Source organism: Cloeon dipterum, chromosome 2 (assembly GCF_949628265.1).
Source record: "Cloeon dipterum chromosome 2, ieCloDipt1.1, whole genome shotgun sequence".
NCBI classification, from domain to species: domain Eukaryota; kingdom Metazoa; phylum Arthropoda; class Insecta; order Ephemeroptera; family Baetidae; genus Cloeon; species Cloeon dipterum.
In genome coordinates this window covers 28,971,764-28,996,248 of record NC_088787.1, presented here as the reverse complement: position 1 = coordinate 28,996,248, position 24,485 = coordinate 28,971,764, and the positions used below count along the sequence as shown (strand labels likewise).

Below are 24,485 nucleotides of genomic sequence, written 5' to 3'. Positions count from 1 at the left end.
ATATGGAGATTTACGTTATTCCAATGAATTGCTTTAAGTCAACTTACTCTTCTTCAGGTGATCTCAAGCAATCAAACAACTCCTCTTATCATTTGAGCACTTGAGTTTTTATTCTCCGAAACCAACGACCGCCGCCCGCGACGGCCTAGCTTACATTGACCTCCTCCCCGCTCGCTAGCGCACAGAGGGGTCGCCTTATACAGGTGCTAGTGGGGGGTAAGGTAGTCGCTACAATATATCTTAACAGTTTTTTTGTTTTCTGGGTTTTCTATGAACCTAAACTACTATCAGCTGAATTCAAAACTAAAGAAATTTGATGTGCTTTTTATTCATTCAAAGTGTGGAAACTTTTCACAAATTAAACTTAAAACTTCAATATATAATCATATCTCCTTCATATTTTCCTCGTTATAATACTATTTGCTACTTGCTGGTTTGCACCTTTCCAGCATGCGTGATTTGGCTTCACGGGACGAATGTCTAGCGTTTCAATGCAGTCCTCGGTGCGGAGGCAAGTGGCCCTTGAGTGGGCCTGGTGCGCCTATGTTATCCGTTCGCGGTGTTATTGGGGACCCGGGTTTCAGCATTCGTGCTAGTGCAGTGCGCGCCCTTCCCGGTCCGAGGACAGGGATAAAAAGAGCAAAAAAAAAATGCTTTTTAAGGCACTGTGAAGTATATATAAAATGGACAATATACATTTTTATGTATGTACGATATTTCCTTGAATAGGATACACATTATTTTCTGAGCTTCTCTTGAACAATTTTCCATGATTGTCCAATTTATGTACAGCTATCCGTTTTTTACTGCTATGATATTCAGAAAGTTAAATTAAAACAATGCTTTTTCAACAGTAGACGAGCATTTTTATGCATTATGTTCGGTAAGTCAAAGGTCATCCGAAAATTGAGATGGAGAAAGTCACATTCCTTTTGGAGGTCAGAGGTGAAGAAGACGAGTAAATGGCCACTGCGTTGCGCTCGGCTGCTCAATCGGCGAATTTATTTCCACCACCGTATTGCCCATTCAAAGCCACTTCAGCGGCACAATAAAAATTGACAGGCTTTTTACTGGTGCGTGTGTGCGCACCAACAGCGCCAAATCAGTTTCAATTTGAGGCCGGCCTGCTGATTAAGTAAAGGACTCCGCCACCTTCGCCGGTCGAAAAGGGAAGAGAAGGAGTTGTTTGGCAGAAAAAAGCTCTTCCATCCAGCGGCGGGCGCCGCAAATGGACCCATATTTTTAATGGAGAGAGCTCAGTGAGCGAAACATAAAAAATGAATATGGTTCTTTTATGAGAGAAATGACGCAATAAACATTCTCGGCAGAAAAAGAAAAAAAATGTGCGGTGCAGGATTGGACCCTCTTGAGAACACACGACACACTCTCTCTTTCTGCAGCTGGCTGGAGGCGAAATCGTCTTAGGAAGAGGAAATGGGATAGATTTTCTACAAGATCGTGAGTAATGGAATGGCAGAAATGATTTTTTGCATTATTTAGCCGGGCAAAGACCTTCCTGTCTGCGATACAGAGTTACAAAATCTGCGAGCAATGGGGTGAATCGGGATCCTTTTGGATGGGGTTCAAATAGCAGAAAAAAGTGGTCAAATAAATATTCACTCTCATCGACACTCAATTTAGGTCTGCCGGCGTTTTCGTTGCGGCGGGTCAGCAGGATAAGTTAAAGCCGAGTCAAAGGGAAAAAACCTTGCGGTGACTTATTTGTGGAGTTCAAAGGAAAACACAAAATGTGATATATAGGGAAATGCAGCGATTGTAGAAGCCGCTACCAATAAGCGCTAGTTATTAAGGTCACGTGGCCTCCTTTTATCAAGCAAAATTGCAAGGAGAAGCAGCGCTCCTCAGAATATAGCTGCTTCTGTTTGTTAGCTTTATAAATCAGCAGCTGCTTTTAATTCCAATGGCTTGAAGAGTGACGCCACACTGTCCCTTTGAAAGCTTTCAAAGATTTTAATGAACGCTTTCCTGCTGCAGAAGTCTCAAGTCTGAATGCAGACCGCCAGCACCACACACAACAACAATAACATTTTAATCCGCAGTGCAGTAACTGCAAAGAAAACAAGGCGATGTCGGGCGAAAACCACGGCAAAGTGCACATTGTTTGCAGGCTGCGGGATAAAAGAGCTAACGGACAAACAAACCTGCATAGGGAGTTGATCAATTCGGCCAACGCTCTCACAAAGGCCGAGTAGACTTTAATTGGGTCGAATTCTTTTCTCAGCCACCGTGGGGAATGCTGCTTTATTTGGATCCACCCGACGAACGTATAAAGAATGTCATTTCATTACTTTTCCCCGTTTGAGACTGAGAGTGGAAAAAATCTCACTAGCCCTGAGCTCCCAGCTGGGATAATCGGTTTGTCTGGCCCCATTTGATGCTGCTCGAGAAAAAGCCTTGCAGAGAGAGAGAAGTAATCTGCTAATGACGACGCTAACAAATTGTTATTTCGCATTCCAACTTATACTCTAGCGCATTTTCTTTTGATTGCATCCAATGGCGTAGAATCATAAAGTGTATAATTTAAGATGTCTCTCGGCGAGTTTAGCCGAGACGCAAGCAACGTTATTTAGCCTTTCCCCAAGGTGGCGCTGCACCGCGAATGCAAATTTCCGTCGGGCGGCAGGATCACGTTCATACTTAATATCAGCCCTGTCACTAGACGCTAATTTCGCAAAGTCTGCACTCGTTGGGCTCGACCAGCCAGCGCGCGGCAGACGGGATAAAACGCAGACATCCTCTGCCTATCTAAGTGGAATAATCTGCCTGCGGTTAATTAAAGCCGTGTCACTATTGATGAATACTCCTGTCCAGGAAAATGAATGATGACAACAGAGCACGCAATTAGGCTGCTCTCCTGGCGTTTATGTTTGCAAATTTCGGCCCTCGGATTAATTTGTTGCTAAAGATGAAACAGTAAATTTGAGATTTCTGTATGATTATGTGAAAATAATGCCTTGCAACAGGATGAACTATTTTTTAAGAAATTGCAAATTTCCGGCTTAAACCCCGGTTGGCTTAATATTGGAGATTGACCCGTTGAAAATTCATGCTCCCCGAAGTATAGTGATGAGCGTTTAATTCCCGAAACGGACTGTACGAGTAAGAGTGCTGGCAATCAATTTATAATTTTGTAAGTGCCCATCCCCTCAAGTTGAAATGTTTTGTGAAAGTTTACAGCCATTTAAGCTTTTAGATGATCCAGAATATCTGAAAATAAATGTGGAGCTTAGTATGCCTTGCTAAGTACGTGTGTTAAATTTAGTTTCGGATGAAGCAGAGGTTTAATAAAAGTAAACTACTTCTCTGTTACAATTTGACCTTAACGTCCAGTGGTTCCCAGCTGAATTAAAATTTCATATTTTTCCGTGTCCGTTTACAGCAGTTTGACAAACTCTCCTGTACTTGACTGTGGCACAATGGCAAAAAATCGTCTGCGAAATGTAAATTGCGAGCCAGGCTCGAAGGGTTTGCCGTGCGTCCCACGCGACCTGGCCGGCTGTTGGAACCTCCAGAGACGTGGGACTGACGGGCGAGTTTCTCATCCGGATTATACAGCAGGCAGCCAATGTTTATGCGTCATCAGCACATTACGCCCGTGACACGCTTGCTTTTACGGCCGCCCAACAAGCTCCATGACTCGGAATAAATTTGATTTAGGACCGATTTTTATTGAATTTGTTTTCGCACGTCATGCCTCTTTGCGCAAAAGCTGAACGGAATTTTGATTTCCGTCTCCTGCAGGCTCTGGAGGCGGGCACGGCAGGCGGCTACTTGCGCAGTGAAATCACGCAACCCGCCGAGCAACGGGCGTTTGCAAACCTGCAATCAGCCTGCTTTTCAGTATCACCTCGCCCGAGAGACGACCAAATTCAATCACCTCTGCCGCGCTCGCTGTCTACGAATTTCCTATTGATACGGCCGCGACTGCCTCTAATAAGCCAGATTCGCACTTTTTGCACCGACCACGAATGCCAAATAGGAAAATAAGTTTTTCTGGGTCAGACCACAGAAGATGATCTTGGTGCTTTCCCTGCTAAAGAAAAAGTTTCACTCTGCAACACTTGGACCAGAACTAATTTGGACTGTGGGTGATTTTTCATCAATTTTTTAGAGCTATAGTAAAAAAAAATTAGATTGGTCAGGGAGCAAGTTGTTGACCAATGGACTATGAACAATTTTATTTATTTCTCACCTTGACAAATGAATAAATAAAATGGTGGAGCTAATATTGAACTATCAAAAAAATTATTTTGTGTGAATTAGACATGTTCAAAATGGAAATGGACATGCCAGGATCAATCTGCTTAGCTCGATATGTGGTTAATGTCTCCGTAAAGATGCCGACTGTCGATCGGCAGGGAATTGGTGCGTGTGCGTGAAGACCATCAATTTCCTCGTCTGCTGCTCTGTATCACTCATTCAAAAGCTTTATATCTGGCGCGGGCGGGGGAGAAAAAGTAGGAGATGAAAAAGCTCAGCTGCCATGATAACCCACTTATAAATATAGCGGTGCAGTTGTGTTGGCGTGGCGAAAAAAACAGAGGCATTTCCAAATGAAAAGTGGCGCGCATCAGAGTGTGGCAGATTAGCTCTGTGTTTTTGCTGCCGGGAAATTCATTGACAGTTGCGGCCCACTCGGCAGATAAGAGAGTCGGACGACGACGGATATATGGTCTCGACCGGCTGGAAGAATGTATATGTACTATTTTTATCACTGGCAGAGCCTGCCTGCCTGCTTGGCGGAAATAAATTGCTCCACTTTTTGCCCAGCCACGCACTCACTAATTTCATTAAACGCCATTCATCATCGTGTCTTCCGCGCTTTCTTATCTCTGTTCTCCGTTATTAATTGCATTTCATTATCGGTCGACAAAAATTGACATCCCCCGACAGAGAAACCGAGAGCACCAGCTTTCAGGGTAGTTAGATGAGCAGATCGAGATGATAAAAAAGTAAAGTGTAACATCGATTCCTGAGCGTTTTTTCAACTCAAATTATTTCCCAGATGCCTGAAATAAAATGGGTATGAGTATTTTATTGCCATTCACAGCGCTTCTGGAAAATGTGTTGCAGCTAAGATTAGATTTCGCGTCAAACTATTTTATATATTAGTTTCATTCCTCTGATCTTATGAAATTCGAAACTGTTTGAGTGGCATGCAACCCTTGAAATAAAGCGTCCCTGAAAGGAAAGAAAAGAAAATAAAGAAATGTCTCATCATTTGCTGCAAAGAAGACACTCTGGCGTGCACGTCGACTTTTACAGCAGTCGCGGCGACAATCGCAAGTACTCGACGTACAAGCAAAAAAATCTCATTATTTATTTCTCAACTGAGCTCGCGCTGTTCGCCCTTGCTCATACCGTCCGCTGACAAAGGCAGATAAACACACGCGCACACTTTGCACTCTGGGGAACACGAGACGCGCACTTTGCAAACCTCCTTCTCTTTGGCGCTCCTCATGATTGTTTGTTCACCAAGGACTAATATTATTTGTTACATTTTAGCGTTTTTTCAGCTTTTTCCAAAAATGTATGACATTGTAATGTCTGTCCTGGAGTTTGGTATCCTTACTTGGGTTAAAATCCCATGTAAGAAGAGTAAGAACATTCTTTTCAAATTTTTTTTTTCAATTTAAAACGTGAATTGCACTTAACATATGAAATTTCTATAGGAAAAACAATAATTCTTTGTTGTTAATAGGTGGGGAAAATTACATTTGAAACAATAAAAAGGGCTTCCTATATGATAATTTAAATTCAGCAATAAGCAATTAAAAATGGCGGAACTGCAGGGGAACTCTAAAGCTGCCAAAACTCCAAACAACGAAGTTTTGGGCATCAAAATTGAATATTCACAGTTCATATATTTTTGTTATTTTACGCTCTTTGGGTTGATTAAATTATTCATTCATTCTATTTTATTTTAATGCAGTGACAAGCTCCATCAGCTGTGCAGACACATAATGCAAGAGCAATTTCCGAAATATACTGCGACTTGGTTAATGATCCAATGAGTTTCGCGTTTAAAAATACATTTCCAATTTGAATTCAATGACTTGCAAATGTGGTGAATTACAACGTTCCAGGAAGAGGAAATTTCACGCTCGAAAATTAGTCGAGCGCTGAAATTACTTTTGGGCGTTTTAAATTTGCATGCGTTTGATCCGAGAGTTGCGTGGTGGGCGGAAATGTACACACATTTTCACGAAATTCACGTCCTCGCTGAGCAGGGCGATAAATCACGCACCGCGCTCTTTCCCAGCTCACACTCGCCGTGTCATGGGGACGGGCGCGGCACGCACGCGATATTCGGGTTCCACCGACGTCTCTTTTGGGCCGACGCATTTTTGTCACGAAAAAAGAGAGGAAGAGAAGCAGATGAGCACTCTCGGATATTTCCCCGTCGCTACGAAGCCAGAATTATGATTTGGATATTCCTGTTGGATTGACCTCAGGTTTGCAGAGAAACTCAGGAAAAAACTTTTGGTGTGTATATATACATTTATGCATACTTACAAATAAAAAACTTTCTTAAATCAGTAGTGAAGAATTGAAAATAAATTAAGATGTTAAAACTTCTATCTCAAGATTGAAATATTCAATAATATTTAAATTAAAAATGGCAATATATTTGTTAAAAATGGTAAAAAAATTCATGAATCTGGTAAAAAAGATCTACGCTGGAGGTTAAATTTTACGAATTCTTACGCATGAACCTATTTGAAATTTTTTATATACTACTATTCATAGAAATCCTTTCTCGTGGTAAAAAATTGAGCTGCACCAACCAAGTTGCATCAGCACACAAAATTTGCATTGGTGTTGAAGAGACGAGTCGGTTTGATATGTGCAAAGGGGTGCCCAGGAGTGTAATTAGCAGCGGCTAATGGGTCGGATATTATGTGCGCAGCGAGCAGACAATAATCGAACACTTGCATCGTCCCGGCGATTATGGATTCGCGCAGGGTGCAATTACCACTGGCTAATTAGCCGGCCGGGTATGCAAACGCTGTTCTCTGTGTGTGCGCGACAGCATTTTTAACACGGAACCAACTTGTGGGGCTTGCTAATGAAACAATTTTGCAAACAGCTACGAGTTGATTCGTTTATGTTGCGCTGCATGCACTCGTTTTGTCGCCGGAATCCTCTCTTTATAAAACGCTGGTAATTTACGGCCAAGCTGCACTGCAAACATACGTGCCAATTTGCAATTATACTCCTCGCGTCAGCTTATATGTGCAGTCATGCAGCGTTTTCTTTGAATTTGATAAAGTGCTTCTTATATATTGAAAAGGAAATCATTTATCTGCCTCTGTCTTAATTTTTTAGCAGATGAAATCGTCAATGTGGATTCAATTAATTAGATTTCATCTAAAACTAGAGAGAGACTGAACAGTTGCAATTTAAATTCCTCTAAGTCTCTTTTACAGAAAATCAGAAGGGTACCAGAAATTACAGATCATTAATATTTCCCTTCAACTGAATTCTACTTTGAGAAAAATTAAGCGGACCCTTTACTTTAGATAATTTTGGAGATGTACGAGAGCATTCAGCCCACACATGTATTTCCAACGTTTGTCGCACTACAAGCGTTCGTCTGATTGTGTATTCATTCAATTCAACACGTCTGCGACTAAATGGTGCGACCATCTGTGTTTGTTCCCGATTGGCACTAATGATAATGGTGGAAATGCACAGGGAATTAATATATTATCACACAACTGCTACAAATTACTGGATGATGAATGATTAATGCGATTAGCTGTTTCTCCTGACATATAAACAATATGTATATTATTATGGAATCAAATATTAAGTTTGTAACTCATTGTCATATTATGGCTCTGAAGTGAAAATTTAAATAATTATTTTTTACAACTATGAAAGATTTTTGAAAAATAAACGCACGCGAGATTAATTGATAAAAAATTGCCTTAAAAGCCGAAGCAGTGTGTTGCCCAGCGCACAGAAACGTGCAAAAAATTTCCTCTTTAAAATTAACCTACAGCCGTCGAGTAGAACAGGCAGAACCATTTTTTGTACGTTGTTTATTTTTTTCAACTCATGTTTCATTATTCTACCATAGTTTCCAATTTTGCTCTAAATCCCAAGCCTTGAGCGACCAGTAATTTGACCCTCTAACGTTTTTTTATTCTTTTAGCTTACCAATAAAAATGATATGAATACATAGGTCATTTGACAAACGCAATCTCACATATGTACTTTGTTTACACGTTTGTTTATGCAAAACCCGTATATATGCTCTCCAATGAAATTTAATTTGCGCACCTTAGGCTGATTTCTTACGCTTGTTGCCATTGTGTTTGTAGAGCCGACGACTGACATCATTGGCTCGCCGGATCTGTATATAGACCGCGGCAGCACCATCAACCTGACCTGCGTCGTGCTGTACAGCCCAGAGCCTCCAGCCTACATTTTCTGGAACCACAATGATGCGGTGAGTTCTCTCTTATATTCAAATTAACTAACTCCGGCGCTGCGGTTTCGCGCGGCTTGTAATTTGTGTTTTGCTCAGAGTACCTTTAACAAGAATCATTTTACGACGGCTAAAGCCGCACACATCAACGTTTTTAAATTTGTCTCGGACGGGATATTATTTAGGACAATCATGTTAGGCAGGCACTGAAATTTGGATTTTTGGATGTAATTTCTATGCAAAATGATAGAGTGAAAATGTTCTCTCTTGACGCTGAGGACAGTAACAAAATTTATTTTAAAGTCGGGGATTTTCAAATAATATTCTCCGCGTGCTATAAGCTCTTCGCCAACGTGCTCTGACATTCGTTTAGTTTAACTTTAGTCATTCAGTCCGACAAGTTTCCACTTGGATTCTCAATTCACACATTAGGTGTTAAGCGAGCAGCAACTTTCCTTTTGAAAATTGCGTGAGTCTGAAAGAAAAATCAGTGACGTATACGAGAGTGTTGATGCACGCGCACGCAAACATTTTTATTGGCTGTAAACAAGCCTTAAAAGAGCATCACGTAATCGCATTTTTCCAGCTCTCGCACTTTACGAGTTTTAATAATAATAAAGCAACTCAAGTCGTCTGCGTTTTGCTAAAAAATGCTGGGCCGCTTTTAACGCTCATCTTGTTTACGAGAGCGACGACGACTAAATTAGCACTAATTTGCCCAGCATGATGCTTCTCGGCGACTTTACGGCCGAACATATGCATTTAGCATCACAAATTCCCGGTTTTCCAGCAAGCAAGCAGGTACACGCTTTAAATTTTGTTTTCATTTTTACGACCCACCTCGGAAACTTGTGACTTTAAATCGAAATTTGTGAACGTGGGGATGGAAAAAATAATGGAATATGCCGCACGCGTGCCCAGGTTTATAATGGTTATGCGGAGACGTAGAGTGTAGTACACATTTTATACACACTCATTTCCCCGCTGGAATGTGGTCTGGACAGTGAAGTTTTTCTGCGTTATCATTGCGTGCTTGCCTCAAGTTTTATAGAACGTCATACATATTATACAAGAATGGTTGGCACAGAAATCACAGCTTTGAAAATTGCATGTTGAAAAGGAATTTTATCATACACGGGACAACAACAACACTGCTACAACAAAAGCGTCGTTAAAGGGTAGTTGACCGCTATAATAATTCGAATACTTTTTTAATTTCACTGACATTTTAATCAATGAACCGATAAATCTCTTTTTGTGAAACTTGAAATAAATTTCATTTATGAGTATGACAGGTGCTTCTGTTCTGAAAATTATAACAGCTAGAATCGATCAAGTTCACAAACCATCAGCAGCAAATTCCATTAATTTTTAGATTGAATGAAACGCTCGTTTCAATGGCGACTTACAATTAGCATGAAAGTCAGATTCAATTAGCGAATTGCCTTCCTGACTTATTAGAGCGTGCATATACTCCACTTTTGCAAGCCTTGACCTTCATTGCTGGCACAATGAACCCGGCGGCTTCATTAACCGCAAACACGGTGCTGCGATGATGATGAGGATGATGATGATGAGTTTATTGTTGCTTGTGATAAGCAAAAGACATTAAAACGCCAGCTGCACACCCACATTCACATGAGGGATGAACAAGCAACGCATGATGTGTGTAACGTGTGGCGCCTGCCAGCGTATGCAACCGGGCGGGCTTGACGTCGGCAGGCACACGCATGATCCCGGCGACGGCTTAATGTGCTTAATATTTCTGCTCTCACACAATTACAATGCGAGAATAATGATGAAGAATAATAAATAACGAGAGCGAGAGAGAGAGAGGGGGGGGAAGGGGCTTGGTAAATAGCTATTATCATTCTGGCATGTTGTGGCTGACAGCGTGTGTTATGACTTGTTTTGATGATGAAATACGGCCCCGCAGAGCGTCCGACGCCAAAACATTGCCTGCCAAATTTTTTTCCTCATGACGGCAGCCCAGTGGCCTCGGAAAAGTAGGTCGATTTTCGCGGACTGTTAAGTGACACAGAGCACCTGCTACCGCTCTGCTTTATTTTAAATACAACATTTGGGAAGCAGCACACATGCTTCAATTTTCGAGGGAATTTCTGCACAAAAAGTTGTTTTATGAAATACAAACTTGATGTAAAGAGAAAATACAAGGCAGCGTGACGCAAATTGGAAAATAAAATGAGGCATAATACTGATAAAATCGACTTCATCTCGCTGTCAAAGCTGTAAAGTCATTTTGTCTGTCAATAAAAGCAGTTTTTTGCATTGAATCTGTCAAGGTGCGACGCAGCGGGCTGTTATTTAATCGAATTCACTTGCTTGTGTAAGGAAACTGGGCGCGTTCAATATCTATTATATTTCATACTGCATGAAAGAGATTTAAAATATGTTAAGAGATGAATTTGCTGTTACACAAACAGTGTTGCGCGGCGGTTTGGTAAATATTTTTGTTGAGACAAGGGGACCTCATATTTTCTTCTTGAAGGGAAATTCTTTCTCTCTAAGCTGACAGCTGCGATTGCCGTAAATTTTTGGACATGCGCGAGCTTTCCAGCGATAAGCGGCTTGAAAACTAGAGCCGGCCGTTGGTACAAGGAAATAGGATTTATGGCCTGTTGACACCGCATCAATAACTATGCGGGTGGAAACAATGGAAAGTTGCGTTGACACAAGCCTTACATGTGCCAAAATTTTGTGATGGCGAATCCATAAAATGGAGTGCTTTGTTACCGCTATTTTTAGTAAGCGTTGATTACGTGCAACTCTGCTTTTTAGCTTTGTGATCCTATCATAGAGAGACAATGAATAATATGAATTTATACGTCATCTGCGTTAGTTCTTTGACAAACTCGATGGACATCAATATTGTAGATCGCTTTTTAGCGTAATACCCCATTGAATATTCACGTGATACATGATGAACTTACAATTAGCTTGTCCATCAAAGCGATATTTCAATCAAAGACAAAGATAAGAGCGAAACTTATAGAACAATCTTGTTAAAATACTTGTTATGAAAGGTGTTTTTTATTTCAATTCCTTGGAGTATATCTCATGTTTTTCTGAGTACTTGTTTCTAGCGACAAACTTGAAGTAGCACTACGAAGTTGTTTGTAATTCTTTCTAACGTTTGCCGTGTCTTTTTTTTCCAACAGATCATAAGCTACGACTCGACGCGGGGTGGTGTGAGCGTGATCACCGAGAAGGGTGAAACCACGACCAGCTTCTTGCTCATCCAGCGGGCCAAGTCTTCCGACTCGGGCAAGTACACGTGCAACCCGTCGAACGCGCAGCCCAAGAGCATCATGGTGCACGTGCTGAACGGTGAGGACTCACCCAGTAGGAGCCAATTTTTATATTCTCTGCTACTCCTTTTTCTCCTTCTCTTTCAACCCTCCCAACGCATTTTCGCACCCCCTCCGCGTAGTTAGTTTTTTTCTTTTTCTCTTTTGGATAGATAGAAAAAACGATGCACGCCACGCTTTCTTCAGGGACCGAAAGTGGGCAACTTTCTCTCTCCGTTCATCCCGGTGGGAGCCCGAAGGATAAATTATTTTTGTGGCCAATTACATCGAGTTTCTTTTCTCTCTGGCCGAGCGCTGATTGCTAACGTGATATCGCGATTCTCGAATTACTTTTTCATCACTGCAGCTCGCTCTCATTTCTACACCCACCTCTCATAATTGCGCCGGATTTTTGTACGGCTTTGCTAGCTGTAATTAATTCGGCCGCAATGTGGAACATGAAACCTTCTCCTAAGTGGCTAGCATTTTTTTTCTCTCTCTCTCGCTCTCTCGCTCTCTTCTTTCCACGAATATATATGCGAAGTTGAACAAACGACCTGACGCAAGAGCAATTTAATTCTCATGAAATATTAGAGGAGAGGGAGCTGGAGAGAGATAAATTCGCGCTCGGCGATGCACGCTTTATTGCCAATAAAATATATCAAAGATGTTTCCCATTACTTGGAATTGTCCTCGCGAAGCAGCAGAAGCCGTATTTCCTACCGTGTGCGCGAGCGAACGACACAATGCGAAACTTTGCTCCATAAATAAAACAGCGGCAAACGACGACGGCAGCGACGACGACGACGTCGACTGCCTCAATGTGCTCGCATCAATGGCAAAGCAGTAATTGAAATTTCTGCAGAGGCGAATTCATAAAACATTTTTCCCTCTTCTGCTGAGGGCCTTGGTAAAACAGCGAGCAGATTGATTTTTTTACAGTTTGTTCACAAAGCCAAGCATGAAGCACTCCGGCTCGGCCTAATTTCGATTTGACGAAACAACTACTGCTTTCGCGCTTACGCAACTACAGCCAAGGAACGCATTTTGCAAATTAGAGCTGCGCCGCTTAGTCTCTTTCAGAAAAGAATCCGCAAATGTTCTGCGGCTGCAGTTGCCAAAAGCGTTTGTGCATCGACCATTCCAATTTCCAGCCACTCCATTACAGTGCGTGTCGTGGGTTGACCCTCTTTTTGCGCGCCTCCAACCGTCCTGATTCCAGCCTTTTAAATTAATTAATGCGCCGCTAGCAAAAACTCGGCTTTGTGTGCCGAATAAATCAACTCAGCGATTTTAATTTCTTTCGATATGAAACTGGAAAAAGAATGCGATAAATCAAATAAGGCGCCACTTTTTATTCCAGATGACAGACTTATTTCGGTCTTTTGTCAGGAGTGGGCAAAAAGTGTTGCAGATGTGAAGCGACGTGAAAAAATGAATTTTCTTTTTCCTCTGTCGTGTTTTCCACTAGGGAATTTATTGCTTGATATTTTTTAAACTAATTTTTTTCGTGGTTAAATTAAAAAAATATGATTTTGTGATAATTTAATTCATTATAAGTATTGTGTAAATTGCCAGTATACCTTATTCACTTCCGTTAGTTCATAGCATAAAAAGCCTCTAGTTCTCACCATTCCATCGTGCTCAATAAGAGAATCAAAATTAGAATGGTAGCTGTTCATGTCGCAATTTTATGCTTCAAAATGGAATAGGATAAATTTGCACCAAACCTCGTGATGCGATGCTTCAGAAAGGATGAATTGCATTAACACTAATGAAAGCTCTCAACCTTACTAGAAGAGGGAGTTCATATTTAGCCATTTTCCTCGTTTTCATTGGACCTGGAGAAGCTTAATGAGAGTACTTGGCCCCGTTTCAACTCGATGGGTGTGGCTTCAATTGATAATCATTATGCTGGCATCAGCCGTTTCAATTAGAGCCACGCCGACCCACTCATCCTCTCCACCGCGCCGCTTTTCGATATTAATTATTCCGTCGGTATGCAGATAAAATTAGTGCAACATAAATGTGCACGATGAGTCGATGACAATACTCCCTCGCCTTGCATTGGTTGCAATAACAACAAAACGGGTATGCACGGCTGTCATGCATTCCAATTATTGCGAACTCAGGAGGAATGCATTCTGCTGATAGAGAGTAGTTGCAGCAGACACCAACACGTTGCGAAACTCACTGTGGCTAATTCTGTCTAATTGGCTAAAGTGTAGCAAATTGAACTGATATATTTACTTAAGATCAGATTTGATTTATAGCTTTGCAACCAATTTTCTTACCCCGTCAGGATGCAATTATCCCACTCTGTGTCCTGACAACAAATCTGTGACTCGCGCACAGTGCAGCGATTACTGCAAAAACATAATAGTTCAACTAACATAAATTAACAACGGTTAATGAGAACATTATTCACTTCACCAATTTTAAGTTTCCGTTTAATTTTTTTTACCTCGGAGCAGTTATTTGCGAGATTGGAGGTCGATTGGACGCGATTTTTCAGCGTTGAAATTTTTATGTGGCAGTCATATTTGCTTAAAGTACTTGTTAATAGATGGCGAAATTCCAAATTTGAAGCTCGGGAATGGGGGCGTTCCCTATTTTTTCGGTATCTCAAAAATACCCAAAAAACGAATTCTGTAAATGAATACTAAACTGCAACTCTTGACTGCGTTGAGGTATCACCTTGAAATTTTCACTGCCCAACCTAGTTTTTAATCCTGAACAACTTTTGCATTTACAAAAAATTCGTAGGTCGAAGGTCAAGGTCACCTTTTGCGACCTTTTTTTGAAAATTCAAAATTAAGGGATGATAGCCCCCTACGATGTTTTTGGGGTTCAGGGCTGAAATGTAGCCCGTGAAATTCTACACAAGTACACCAAGTTTCATAGGTGCAATCGCGATACTTTTGCTGCAATTCGAATTTGAAGTTTGGAAACCTGAATCGAGGCCGCTTTACCGCGCGTGGACTTTGAGCAGCGAGTTCACCTCTTGTTCTTCAAATTGATTTTTTCGCATTTCACTTGCTTAGAAACACCAATGGGGCCTCGGGTAGACCAAGGAAGGTCAAAATCGACCTTCAGGGTCTGTCCCTGACGTGACCCTGAGATTCGAAATATCGAAAATTTCCAATTTGATCGAACTTGGTGTCCTTTAATAGGTTTTCACCACCGTAGAGCTCAAATATACAGCCAAAACTGCCGAATGACAATCCTGAAACCGGTTCTTGAAATAATTGTGGTAGCCATTCATCCAGACGTGATGTGTGAAATGGTCAAAATTTTGAAATTTTTAATTATGAAAAGATTCTTTTGTTTTGTACACACGAAATTTATATTGAGTTTTAAAAAAAACCAATCGTTTGTTTACAAAGTTAACAAATTTATTTAGAGCAATAACAAATAAATTACATCTTTAAAATTTTTACTTAAAAATGTAAGGAAACAAATTTTATTAGTTTTTAAAAGTAGATTATTTGTTATTGCATTTAATAACATTTTTTCATAGTATTAAGCATATAAGATCCTTTATTATCAGCACATATTATACTTCATATGTGCAAATAAGAAGTATCTTTTCATAATTAAAAATTTCAAAATTTTGACCATTTCTCACATCACGTCTGGATGAATGGCTATCACAATTATTTCAAGAACCGGTTTCAGGATTGTCATTCGGCAGTTTTGGCTGTATATTTGAGCTCTACGGTGGTGAAAACCTATTAAAGGACACCAAGTTCGATCAAATTGGAAATTTTCGATATTTCGGATCTCAGGGTCACGTCAGGGACAGACCCTGAAGGTCGATTTTGACCTTCCTTGGTCTACCCGAGGCCCCATTGGTGTTTCTAAGCAAGTGAAATGCGAAAAAATCAATTTGAAGAACAAGAGGTGAACTCGCTGCTCAAAGTCCACGCGCGGTAAAGCGGCCTCGATTCAGGTTTCCAAACTTCAAATTCGAATTGCAGCAAAAGTATCGCGATTGCACCTATGAAACTTGGTGTACTTGTGTAGAATTTCACGGGCTACATTTCAGCCCTGAACCCCAAAAACATCGTAGGGGGCTATCATCCCTTAATTTTGAATTTTCAAAAAAGGTCGCAAAAGGTGACCTTGACCTTCGACCTACGAATTTTTTGTAAATGCAAAAGTTGTTCAGGATTAAAAACTAGGTTGGGCAGTGAAAATTTCAAGGTGATACCTCAACGCAGTCAAGAGTTGCAGTTTAGTATTCATTTACAGAATTCGTTTTTTGGGTATTTTTGAGATACCGAAAAAATAGGGAACGCCCCCATTCCCGAGCTTCAAATTTGGAATTTCGCCATCTATTAACAAGTACTTTAAGCAAATATGACTGCCACATAAAAATTTCAACGCTGAAAAATCGCGTCCAATCGACCTCCAATCTCGCGAATAACTGCTCCTCGAAATTTTTGATCTCACTCTGGATCGCTCGATTCTTGTCGGGCTAACGGAACAGTGAGTGCAGGTGATTCAGGTATGGTGGTTTTCCTTCGAACACTCAAGGTTGGCCAGCACACCAGGCAGTCACAACAGTATAGCTTGCATTCTACATGCCAAAAATTAATTTCTCTTGATCGATTTTCCTTCTGGCCAGTAAAGCATCAAGCTAATATTATCACGTTTTGTACAAATAAGCATTTTATGTATTCAGTAAATATATATGCAGATGGTAATAACCTATTCAAATCAGGAATGTTCTTGAATAAAATCTGTGATTTTGTATTAGTTACGAATATCTAGCAATGAATGGAATGGTTGGATTATTTGTTTTGGTATGGTCAGTCCCACCTCAGTCTCACCGTTTAATTCAGGATATCTCTTTTCCAATGGAATTTTATCAGAGCAGTTATTCGCGAGATTGGAGGTCGATTGGACGCGATTTTTCAGCGTTGAAATTTTTATGTGGCAGTCATATTTGCTTAAAGTACTTGTTAATAGATGGCGAAATTCCAAATTTGAAGCTCGGGAATGGGGGCGTTCCCTATTTTTTCGGTATCTCAAAAATACCCAAAAAACGAATTCTGTAAATGAATACTAAACTGCAACTCTTGACTGCGTTGAGGTATCACCTTGAAATTTTCACTGCCCAACCTAGTTTTTAATCCTGAACAACTTTTGCATTTACAAAAAATTCGTAGGTCGAAGGTCAAGGTCACCTTTTGCGACCTTTTTTGAAAATTCAAAATTAAGGGATGATAGCCCCCTACGATGTTTTTGGGGTTCAGGGCTGAAATGTAGCCCGTGAAATTCTACACAAGTACACCAAGTTTCATAGGTGCAATCGCGATACTTTTGCTGCAATTCGAATTTGAAGTTTGGAAACCTGAATCGAGGCCGCTTTACCGCGCGTGGACTTTGAGCAGCGAGTTCACCTCTTGTTCTTCAAATTGATTTTTTCGCATTTCACTTGCTTAGAAACACCAATGGGGCCTCGGGTAGACCAAGGAAGGTCAAAATCGACCTTCAGGGTCTGTCCCTGACGTGACCCTGAGATCCGAAATATCGAAAATTTCCAATTTGATCGAACTTGGTGTCCTTTAATAGGTTTTCACCACCGTAGAGCTCAAATATACAGCCAAAACTGCCGAATGACAATCCTGAAACCGGTTCTTGAAATAATTGTGATAGCCATTCATCCAGACGTGATGTGAGAAATGGTCAAAATTTTGAAATTTTTAATTATGAAAAGATACTTCTTATTTGCACATATGAAGTATAATATGTGCTGATAATAAAGGATCTTATATGCTTAATACTATGAAAAAATGTTATTAAATGCAATAACAAATAATCTACTTTTAAAAACTAATAAAATTTGTTTCCTTACATTTTTAAGTAAAAATTTTAAAGATGTAATTTATTTGTTATTGCTCTAAATAAATTTGTTAACTTTGTAAACAAACGATTGGTTTTTTTTAAAACTCAATATAAATTTCGTGTGTACAAAACAAAAGAATCTTTTCATAATTAAAAATTTCAAAATTTTGACCATTTCACACATCACGTCTGGATGAATGGCTACCACAATTATTTCAAGAACCGGTTTCAGGATTGTCATTCGGCAGTTTTGGCTGTATATTTGAGCTCTACGGTGGTGAAAACCTATTAAAGGACACCAAGTTCGATCAAATTGGAAATTTTCGATATTTCGAATCTCAGGGTCACGTCAGGGACAGACCCTGAAGGTCGATTTTGACCTTCCTTGGTCTACCCGAGGCCCCATTGGTGTTTCTAAGCAAGTGAAATGCGAAAAAATCAATTTGAAGAACAAGAGGTGAACTCGCTGCTCAAAGTCCACGCGCGGTAAAGCGGCCTCGATTCAGGTTTCCAAACTTCAAATTCGAATTGCAGCAAAAGTATCGCGATTGCACCTATGAAACTTGGTGTACTTGTGTAGAATTTCACGGGCTACATTTCAGCCCTGAACCCCAAAAACATCGTAGGGGGCTATCATCCCTTAATTTTGAATTTTCAAAAAAAGGTCGCAAAAGGTGACCTTGACCTTCGACCTACGAATTTTTTGTAAATGCAAAAGTTGTTCAGGATTAAAAACTAGGTTGGGCAGTGAAAATTTCAAGGTGATACCTCAACGCAGTCAAGAGTTGCAGTTTAGTATTCATTTACAGAATTCGTTTTTTGGGTATTTTTGAGATACCGAAAAAATAGGGAACGCCCCCATTCCCGAGCTTCAAATTTGGAATTTCGCCATCTATTAACAAGTACTTTAAGCAAATATGACTGCCACATAAAAATTTCAACGCTGAAAAATCGCGTCCAATCGACCTCCAATCTCGCAAATAACTGCTCATCAATTATTTTTTTATAGAGCCCTGGCCTTTTCTTATCAGTACAGAATAAAATTTCGCTCAGAATGAAGTAAAGATTCGTCCGTAACATGCCTTGTTAAGCCTCCGAGTTTGTTCAAATTAAATAAATTGACATCTAAATAGAACTAAAATCAAGTTTCGCCGCCAACGCTAAGCCAAGTTCCACTTCATCAGGAAGTTGGCAAGGCGGGCTCAGAAGGAGTTTCCGCTCACGCCTCAGCGCAATTAGGGTCGCTGCATTGAGCTGAAGAAATGAATTGCCTCGACGGCCGCGACACAATAATTCCCGTTTGAATTCCACACATTGTCACGGCGGTTGGCGGAACCGCTTCTACGCAGATCCTTTCCACTCCAATTTATTTGCCGCTTTCCTCGAATACAATTTCGCCTGTCAAGCAGCAGGTGAAACTTTCTTGTGACTCAGCTGGCGAAGAAAGGCTTTTGTCCCTGCAGCTAGATAATGTGCGTTGGCTCACTCGGTCGGACGTCAAATTGGGCTCATGACGAGCGAGCTGACTCGCAGACACGGTGGAGAAGGAATTCAAATAAATAAATTGATTATTCCCGCAAGAGATAAAATACAGTGCTCGTGATTTGATCAATATGGAGACGTGGTAGTTGCTTGTTGAGCAAGAACGACAGTCTAATCCGATCTAGAAGTGCATCGAGATGCATTCCACTGAGATGCCGCTGGGCTAGCCGGGAAGGCGGCAAAAAGCGCCGCGAAGACGTGTCGTCATCCTCGGCTTGCCTCTCGGCGCTTGGAAATTCCGAAATGTGTCACGGCGTCAGCGTGCAGCTGCTGCTTTTTGCATGCTGATGAAGTGGCGCGCGCGAATAAATGAGAAATGACAAATCGACGTCTCCCGAGATTTTTCCATAATGCGCTGCCGCCGGCTGAGAGCTCGACTGAGAAATGAATTTGCACACGTCGGCCGCCTCGCGAATTTATTCGCACAACTTTGCTTAATACTTTGGGCGCGCCGCCGAAGATGCATTAAAATCCCCGCAGGACCCATTTGTCACGATTTTTGAAGAGCGCTGTTTAGCTACAACATAGAGCCGCTCTCTCCCGGCCCGACTCCTTGGAGATTTCCGACACGTGGAGCAGCCCACTAGTGCCGCAGTGCACTCTAACCCTTGCCACATTTTGCAAACCATCAGTCAAGCCTAGGCATTTTTCATCTCGCCCGCACTTGGCGAGAATTACGCTTATTATTCGTGCACCTCAAGCGGATGAAGATGTTTATCTGTAGAGAGCAAAAGCAAAGGAGCAAGCCCGACATTAAATTTCTACGCTTTGACAACACGCGATTTCATTGGGTTCGTGAAATTACTCGTATTTATATTTAAAGCTAATCATATTTATTTTTACGACGCATTTAAAATTTAAAAAAACTTTCATGAACAGTTTTTTATTAATTTAGGAGAACAAGCTTTTAGTTCATAGAAATTTTTGATGGGACTAGAATCGAACAATGGGTATTTGGAAAAAATGGAGCTAGTTTACTTGTTATACAGCTCTTGTCAGAAAATTTAAAGGAATCCTCTCAAATTATTAAACGAGGTATTCGTAATTTCCGGGCTCAATCCAATATACTTTTTGGATGGTGACAATGTGTCGTTACAGCTCAGAATATACTCATTCTAATTGAATAACGACTCTGGCTTCAAATTTTTATTTTGAAAATAATGCTCACTTGAACCTCTAGGAACCACTTATACTATCAAATAAAAAATAATCTCATGTGGATTTTAGTTTACATCGTTGAAAAGTAAACACAAATATTATATTATAGCACCATCGACTAAAACGCAGCATACTAAAAGTTTCATTGCAAGTTCATTCTAATTCAGAGCAGAATTTTAAAACAACCGTTTTGTTAAAGACATTATCAAGAAGATATAATACGATATTATATATGATTGCCATTACAAAAAGATTAACTTTTCAATTATCTATATTGCTATCTAGATTTGTTTAGGTGTGAATCCTTCTCTTCTGCCTTGAGCACCAACTCTGCCCTCACCCAGTCAGTTTTTCTCGCACCCCGTTCCACTTAAAATAGTTTGAGAGAACGTGTGAAACCTTGTTAGAAACTTACGACCGTGACTAAACTCTATGTCTTAATGAATGTTCGCAGGAGAGTTCCCAGCTGCGATGCAACATGGCGGTCAGGCACACCACCGTTCGTCGCGGCTCTACTGTTTGATATTCTGCGTGTGTCTGCTGTTGTTAAGCCCTTAACACCTTGGCCCTCACTTGTGGAACTCGATGTAGAAGGGCAGGACGAGAAACTGAAGCGTTTCCTAGTGTGTTTGAGTGCGAGCGCGGGCGCGGGCGCGAGGAGTTGTGCGGTGCAACGGAAGGAGCAGCAAGAAGCAAGTCACACTCACTGGAAAAGCAAATAATGCACAGTTGGACAAAAGAGAATGAATGCAGTTAGAAAGACCCAGCAGGTGCAACGTCCGTGATCAGTGTCGCGGGACATTTGGTTCACTTGCGCGCGCGCGCGCGTGTGCCCACTAGCAAGTCAGGAAATTTGGGCAGAAAGCAGCGGCGCGCACGCTTTTTCCTCGGCTTTTATCTCGTCGATGTGGCTGTGCCAGAGCAAGATGAAAAGTGTACGCGTGTGAGAGAATGAACCGAAATAAAAACGCGAGTGTGGTCGCAGGTGCGACGCAGACCGCGAAAACGAGTGTGTAACGCAGTCCGAGAGAGTACTATACATGTTAATTAAGGTGTTATATGCCCGGTAATTCGTTCGTACACGAGACGAGCTCCCCTCAGCCCACCATGTTCCTGTGCATAGTGTGTCAAAACGCGCTGTGTGAAGCAACAAGGAATGTGATGCATACATTCACACCCCAGAGTCCATTGCTGGGCGCCATTCGTGATATTTTATTTAAAAATATTCAAATTGCATGCACGTTTTTCGTAGCCTGTTGTGTCAAGATAGATCATGCCGCGAATTTCGACCAACCTTCTTTGCATTTAAAATCACACATTCGACGAATGAGGCTCTTTGTTTACCAGTTTACTGTAGCACAAGAGCGTTTTTATCATGCTCGCTAAATACGAATGTAGAGCACAAACAGAATTAAATCGGGACGCAATAGCGGCTTTAAATAATGAAATAATTCCAAATGTAATAATTTAATTTGAGTCTGCCCGCCCCGGGAAATGAAAACATAATAAACAGAAGAGTATAATTGGAAAATTAGTTTTAAATTGGTGTAGTCGTTTAATATAAAAATAATTCACTTTGACGGTCTCCTTAATTTTCTGGGTTAGCACTCACCGAATAAACCGATTTCAGCTAGTTTGCGTTTCAAGTCGCGATAAATATGGTCCTTTTGACACATATACCCAAGGTCGTAAAAGCTTTTGTCGTGCAATTTGATAATGGCTCAGCAGCAATGGCTCTATTAACATAAACCGTCTCGCTATCTAAACCCGCGTGTCTGGCAAAAGCATTTTCTTTATTACCCAAATTTTTGGAAAACAAGCAAATTAGCGTGCGAAATGAAAGAGAATCAATACACGTTGTTGTCAAAGTAAATAAGTGTATTTAAAGGATCGATAAAAAGATATTGCATATTGTTAAACGCGATTTCTCTCTCACGGAGAAACTCAAAAGAGGGAAAGATTAATGTTTGGTGTTTTTTCCAGTTTGTTTTGCCAATTTTCTAAACTTCTATCTTCGTTCTCTCATCAGCCAATAGCAAAGCCAGCAGGAGGCGTTTAAAATCGTCACAAGCAATTTTAATTTTCTGCATTTAAGTGTGTCGACTCTCAAATGAAATATTTCTATTCTGAGTGCATACAGATAAATTGTTCACTATCGCAGTGATGGGAAAAGCACAAAAAAAGAGCAGAATGATAAATCTTGATGGGTTAAAAGGCGATCGAGAGCATTTTTCTACCTTAAACATGATGTACCTATAAAATGAGGAAAAGAATGCGTGGCCGCGTCAGCTGCGCCCACTTCAGCCTACCGCTGAACGAATTCCACTCATTAGTTATGAAATCACTCTTCTTGTATATCTCTATAAGCTCTGTAAAAAGGAAAAAATACGAACATTCGAAACACACACGATATATATACTACCTATTGTTTCTAATAAAATGTGAACCGGTACGTATATATTTAACATAAAACGGACTAAATTGCGAGGTGAATGTAAAAAATGTGAAAAAAAGAAACAAAAAAGTGAAGAAACTATACTAATGCTCATTACGACGTGTGAGAGTTTGTGCGAGTGCGGAATTAATTATAATGATCATCGTGTGAAAAGAGCGAGTGTCGCAACACAAACACACAAAATCGATGTCTGCGTGTTTATTCTCATTCTAGTCACGGAAAATGAGTTGCATTATTAAATACGAAAAGAGATACACACTACATTATAATACGCAAGGAAAAAAGAACGTACGTGGAGTGAATTCGCGCTTCAGTTTCGTGTGCAAGGGACCATGCTGAGTAATCGTGCGTTCACTTGTATTTTTTTACACTTTTTTGTCCCTCTTCCTCTCTTGTTTATTTGCGGCGCAAAAATGCAAAACCAAACGCAAACAAACACATTCCTTTCGTTGAATTTATTACGTACGTATAGCGCGTGGCGTGTGAATGCGTACCCTCTGCGCGCGCAAATATAAATACACGATACATATACCGAAAATAATATGTGAACGAAAAAACGAGTTCTTTCCTCCTGTGTTGTTTTTCGTTTCTCTCGTGCATTGTTCGCAGCAGTAAATTCCAATGAGGCCTACGTGCAAAAACACACTCATATTTTTGCCGAGAGAAAGTCGGCTTCCGGCTGCAGATTGAGATTGGACGAAATGGATGATCGCGAACTGTGTTTCGGTGTCACTGTAGAGATGATTGTGTCTTCTTCTGTGTGTGTCTCTGTCTCTTATCTCTCACTCACTTGATTGTTCTACACCCTTTTCCTGAGCTGCGATCGGAGATCTTTGCAGGTCCAGAATAATACTACCACGCACAGACGCGTCCCGCATTTCGAATTTGGATTTTCCATCAGCTCAAATTTTCATTTCCAGCGTCAGTATGTGGGTGGTGACAATCATTTTCGAGTCGTTTTCGGTCAACTTTCTCACTGTATACCATATTTGTTACACATTTGATCCGACGTCATATTATTGCCGAAAACATATTTTGTCTGCTGAGTATGTTTGAATGAAAATAAACGTTGTAAAAAGCCTTAAGTCGCATGATTCTATAAATCCAGCACCACAGAACCTCGATGAAGGATTAAATAGGATAAATCAAATCGGGCTTCACTGCCGGGGGCTCGATCTAATATTACATATAATCGCATCAGCTAGGTCGAATAGCGCGTTGCATGATATGTTCACGCGCTGTGAATTTCGCTATTCAGTCATTCGTGCCGCCTAGGGTTGGGAAACTTAGACGATCGACTATTTTTTTCTGTGCTCTATTTCTTTCCAAAAACATGAAATCTTCACGAATCATGAAAAATTATGACGATTGACACCCACTTAAAATCGTCTAAATCGATAGTAACGTCTAAATTGCCAAAAATCGTCTAAACCCGCCTGAAACAGTCTAAAACCGTCTAAAATCCCCCAAAATAGGCCGTTTGCTGGGGAAATTCTCATATTATACAATATAACAGAATGCAACGTTGATTTGCCGCGATTATCTAGGCTCCCAGAGCGATCTCTGCAGGGGTGGATTTTTTTCACCCGCACCCAACCACGGAATTCGAAATTTTAACCCGCACCCGCGGTGACGTGTGTTCCAAAAACCCGCAACCGCATTACCGAAGCCCCGAATCTTCATATTATAAATTTTGCTATTCACCAGTTGC

General features: G+C 40.8%; 1 protein-coding gene across 2 annotated transcripts in view; it reads left to right on the top strand.

Annotated features, from left to right (window-relative positions):
- LOC135935437 (lachesin-like) overlaps nucleotides 1-23,859 on the top strand; it is a 176,396-nt gene extending 152,537 nt beyond the window's left edge. The window contains exons 4-6 of one of the 2 annotated variants that reach the window (XM_065477740.1): nucleotides 8,352-8,479; nucleotides 11,638-11,806; nucleotides 20,774-23,859. In XM_065477740.1, coding sequence (XP_065333812.1) covers nucleotides 8,352-8,479; nucleotides 11,638-11,806; nucleotides 20,774-20,877 — 401 coding nt within the window. In that variant the 3' untranslated portion in view covers nucleotides 20,878-23,859. Of the gene's footprint in view, nucleotides 1-8,351; nucleotides 8,480-11,637; nucleotides 11,822-20,773 lie in introns of both variants that reach the window. The other variant, XM_065477739.1, reaches the window with a different exon arrangement.
- The last annotated feature ends 626 nt before the right edge of the window (nucleotides 23,860-24,485 follow it).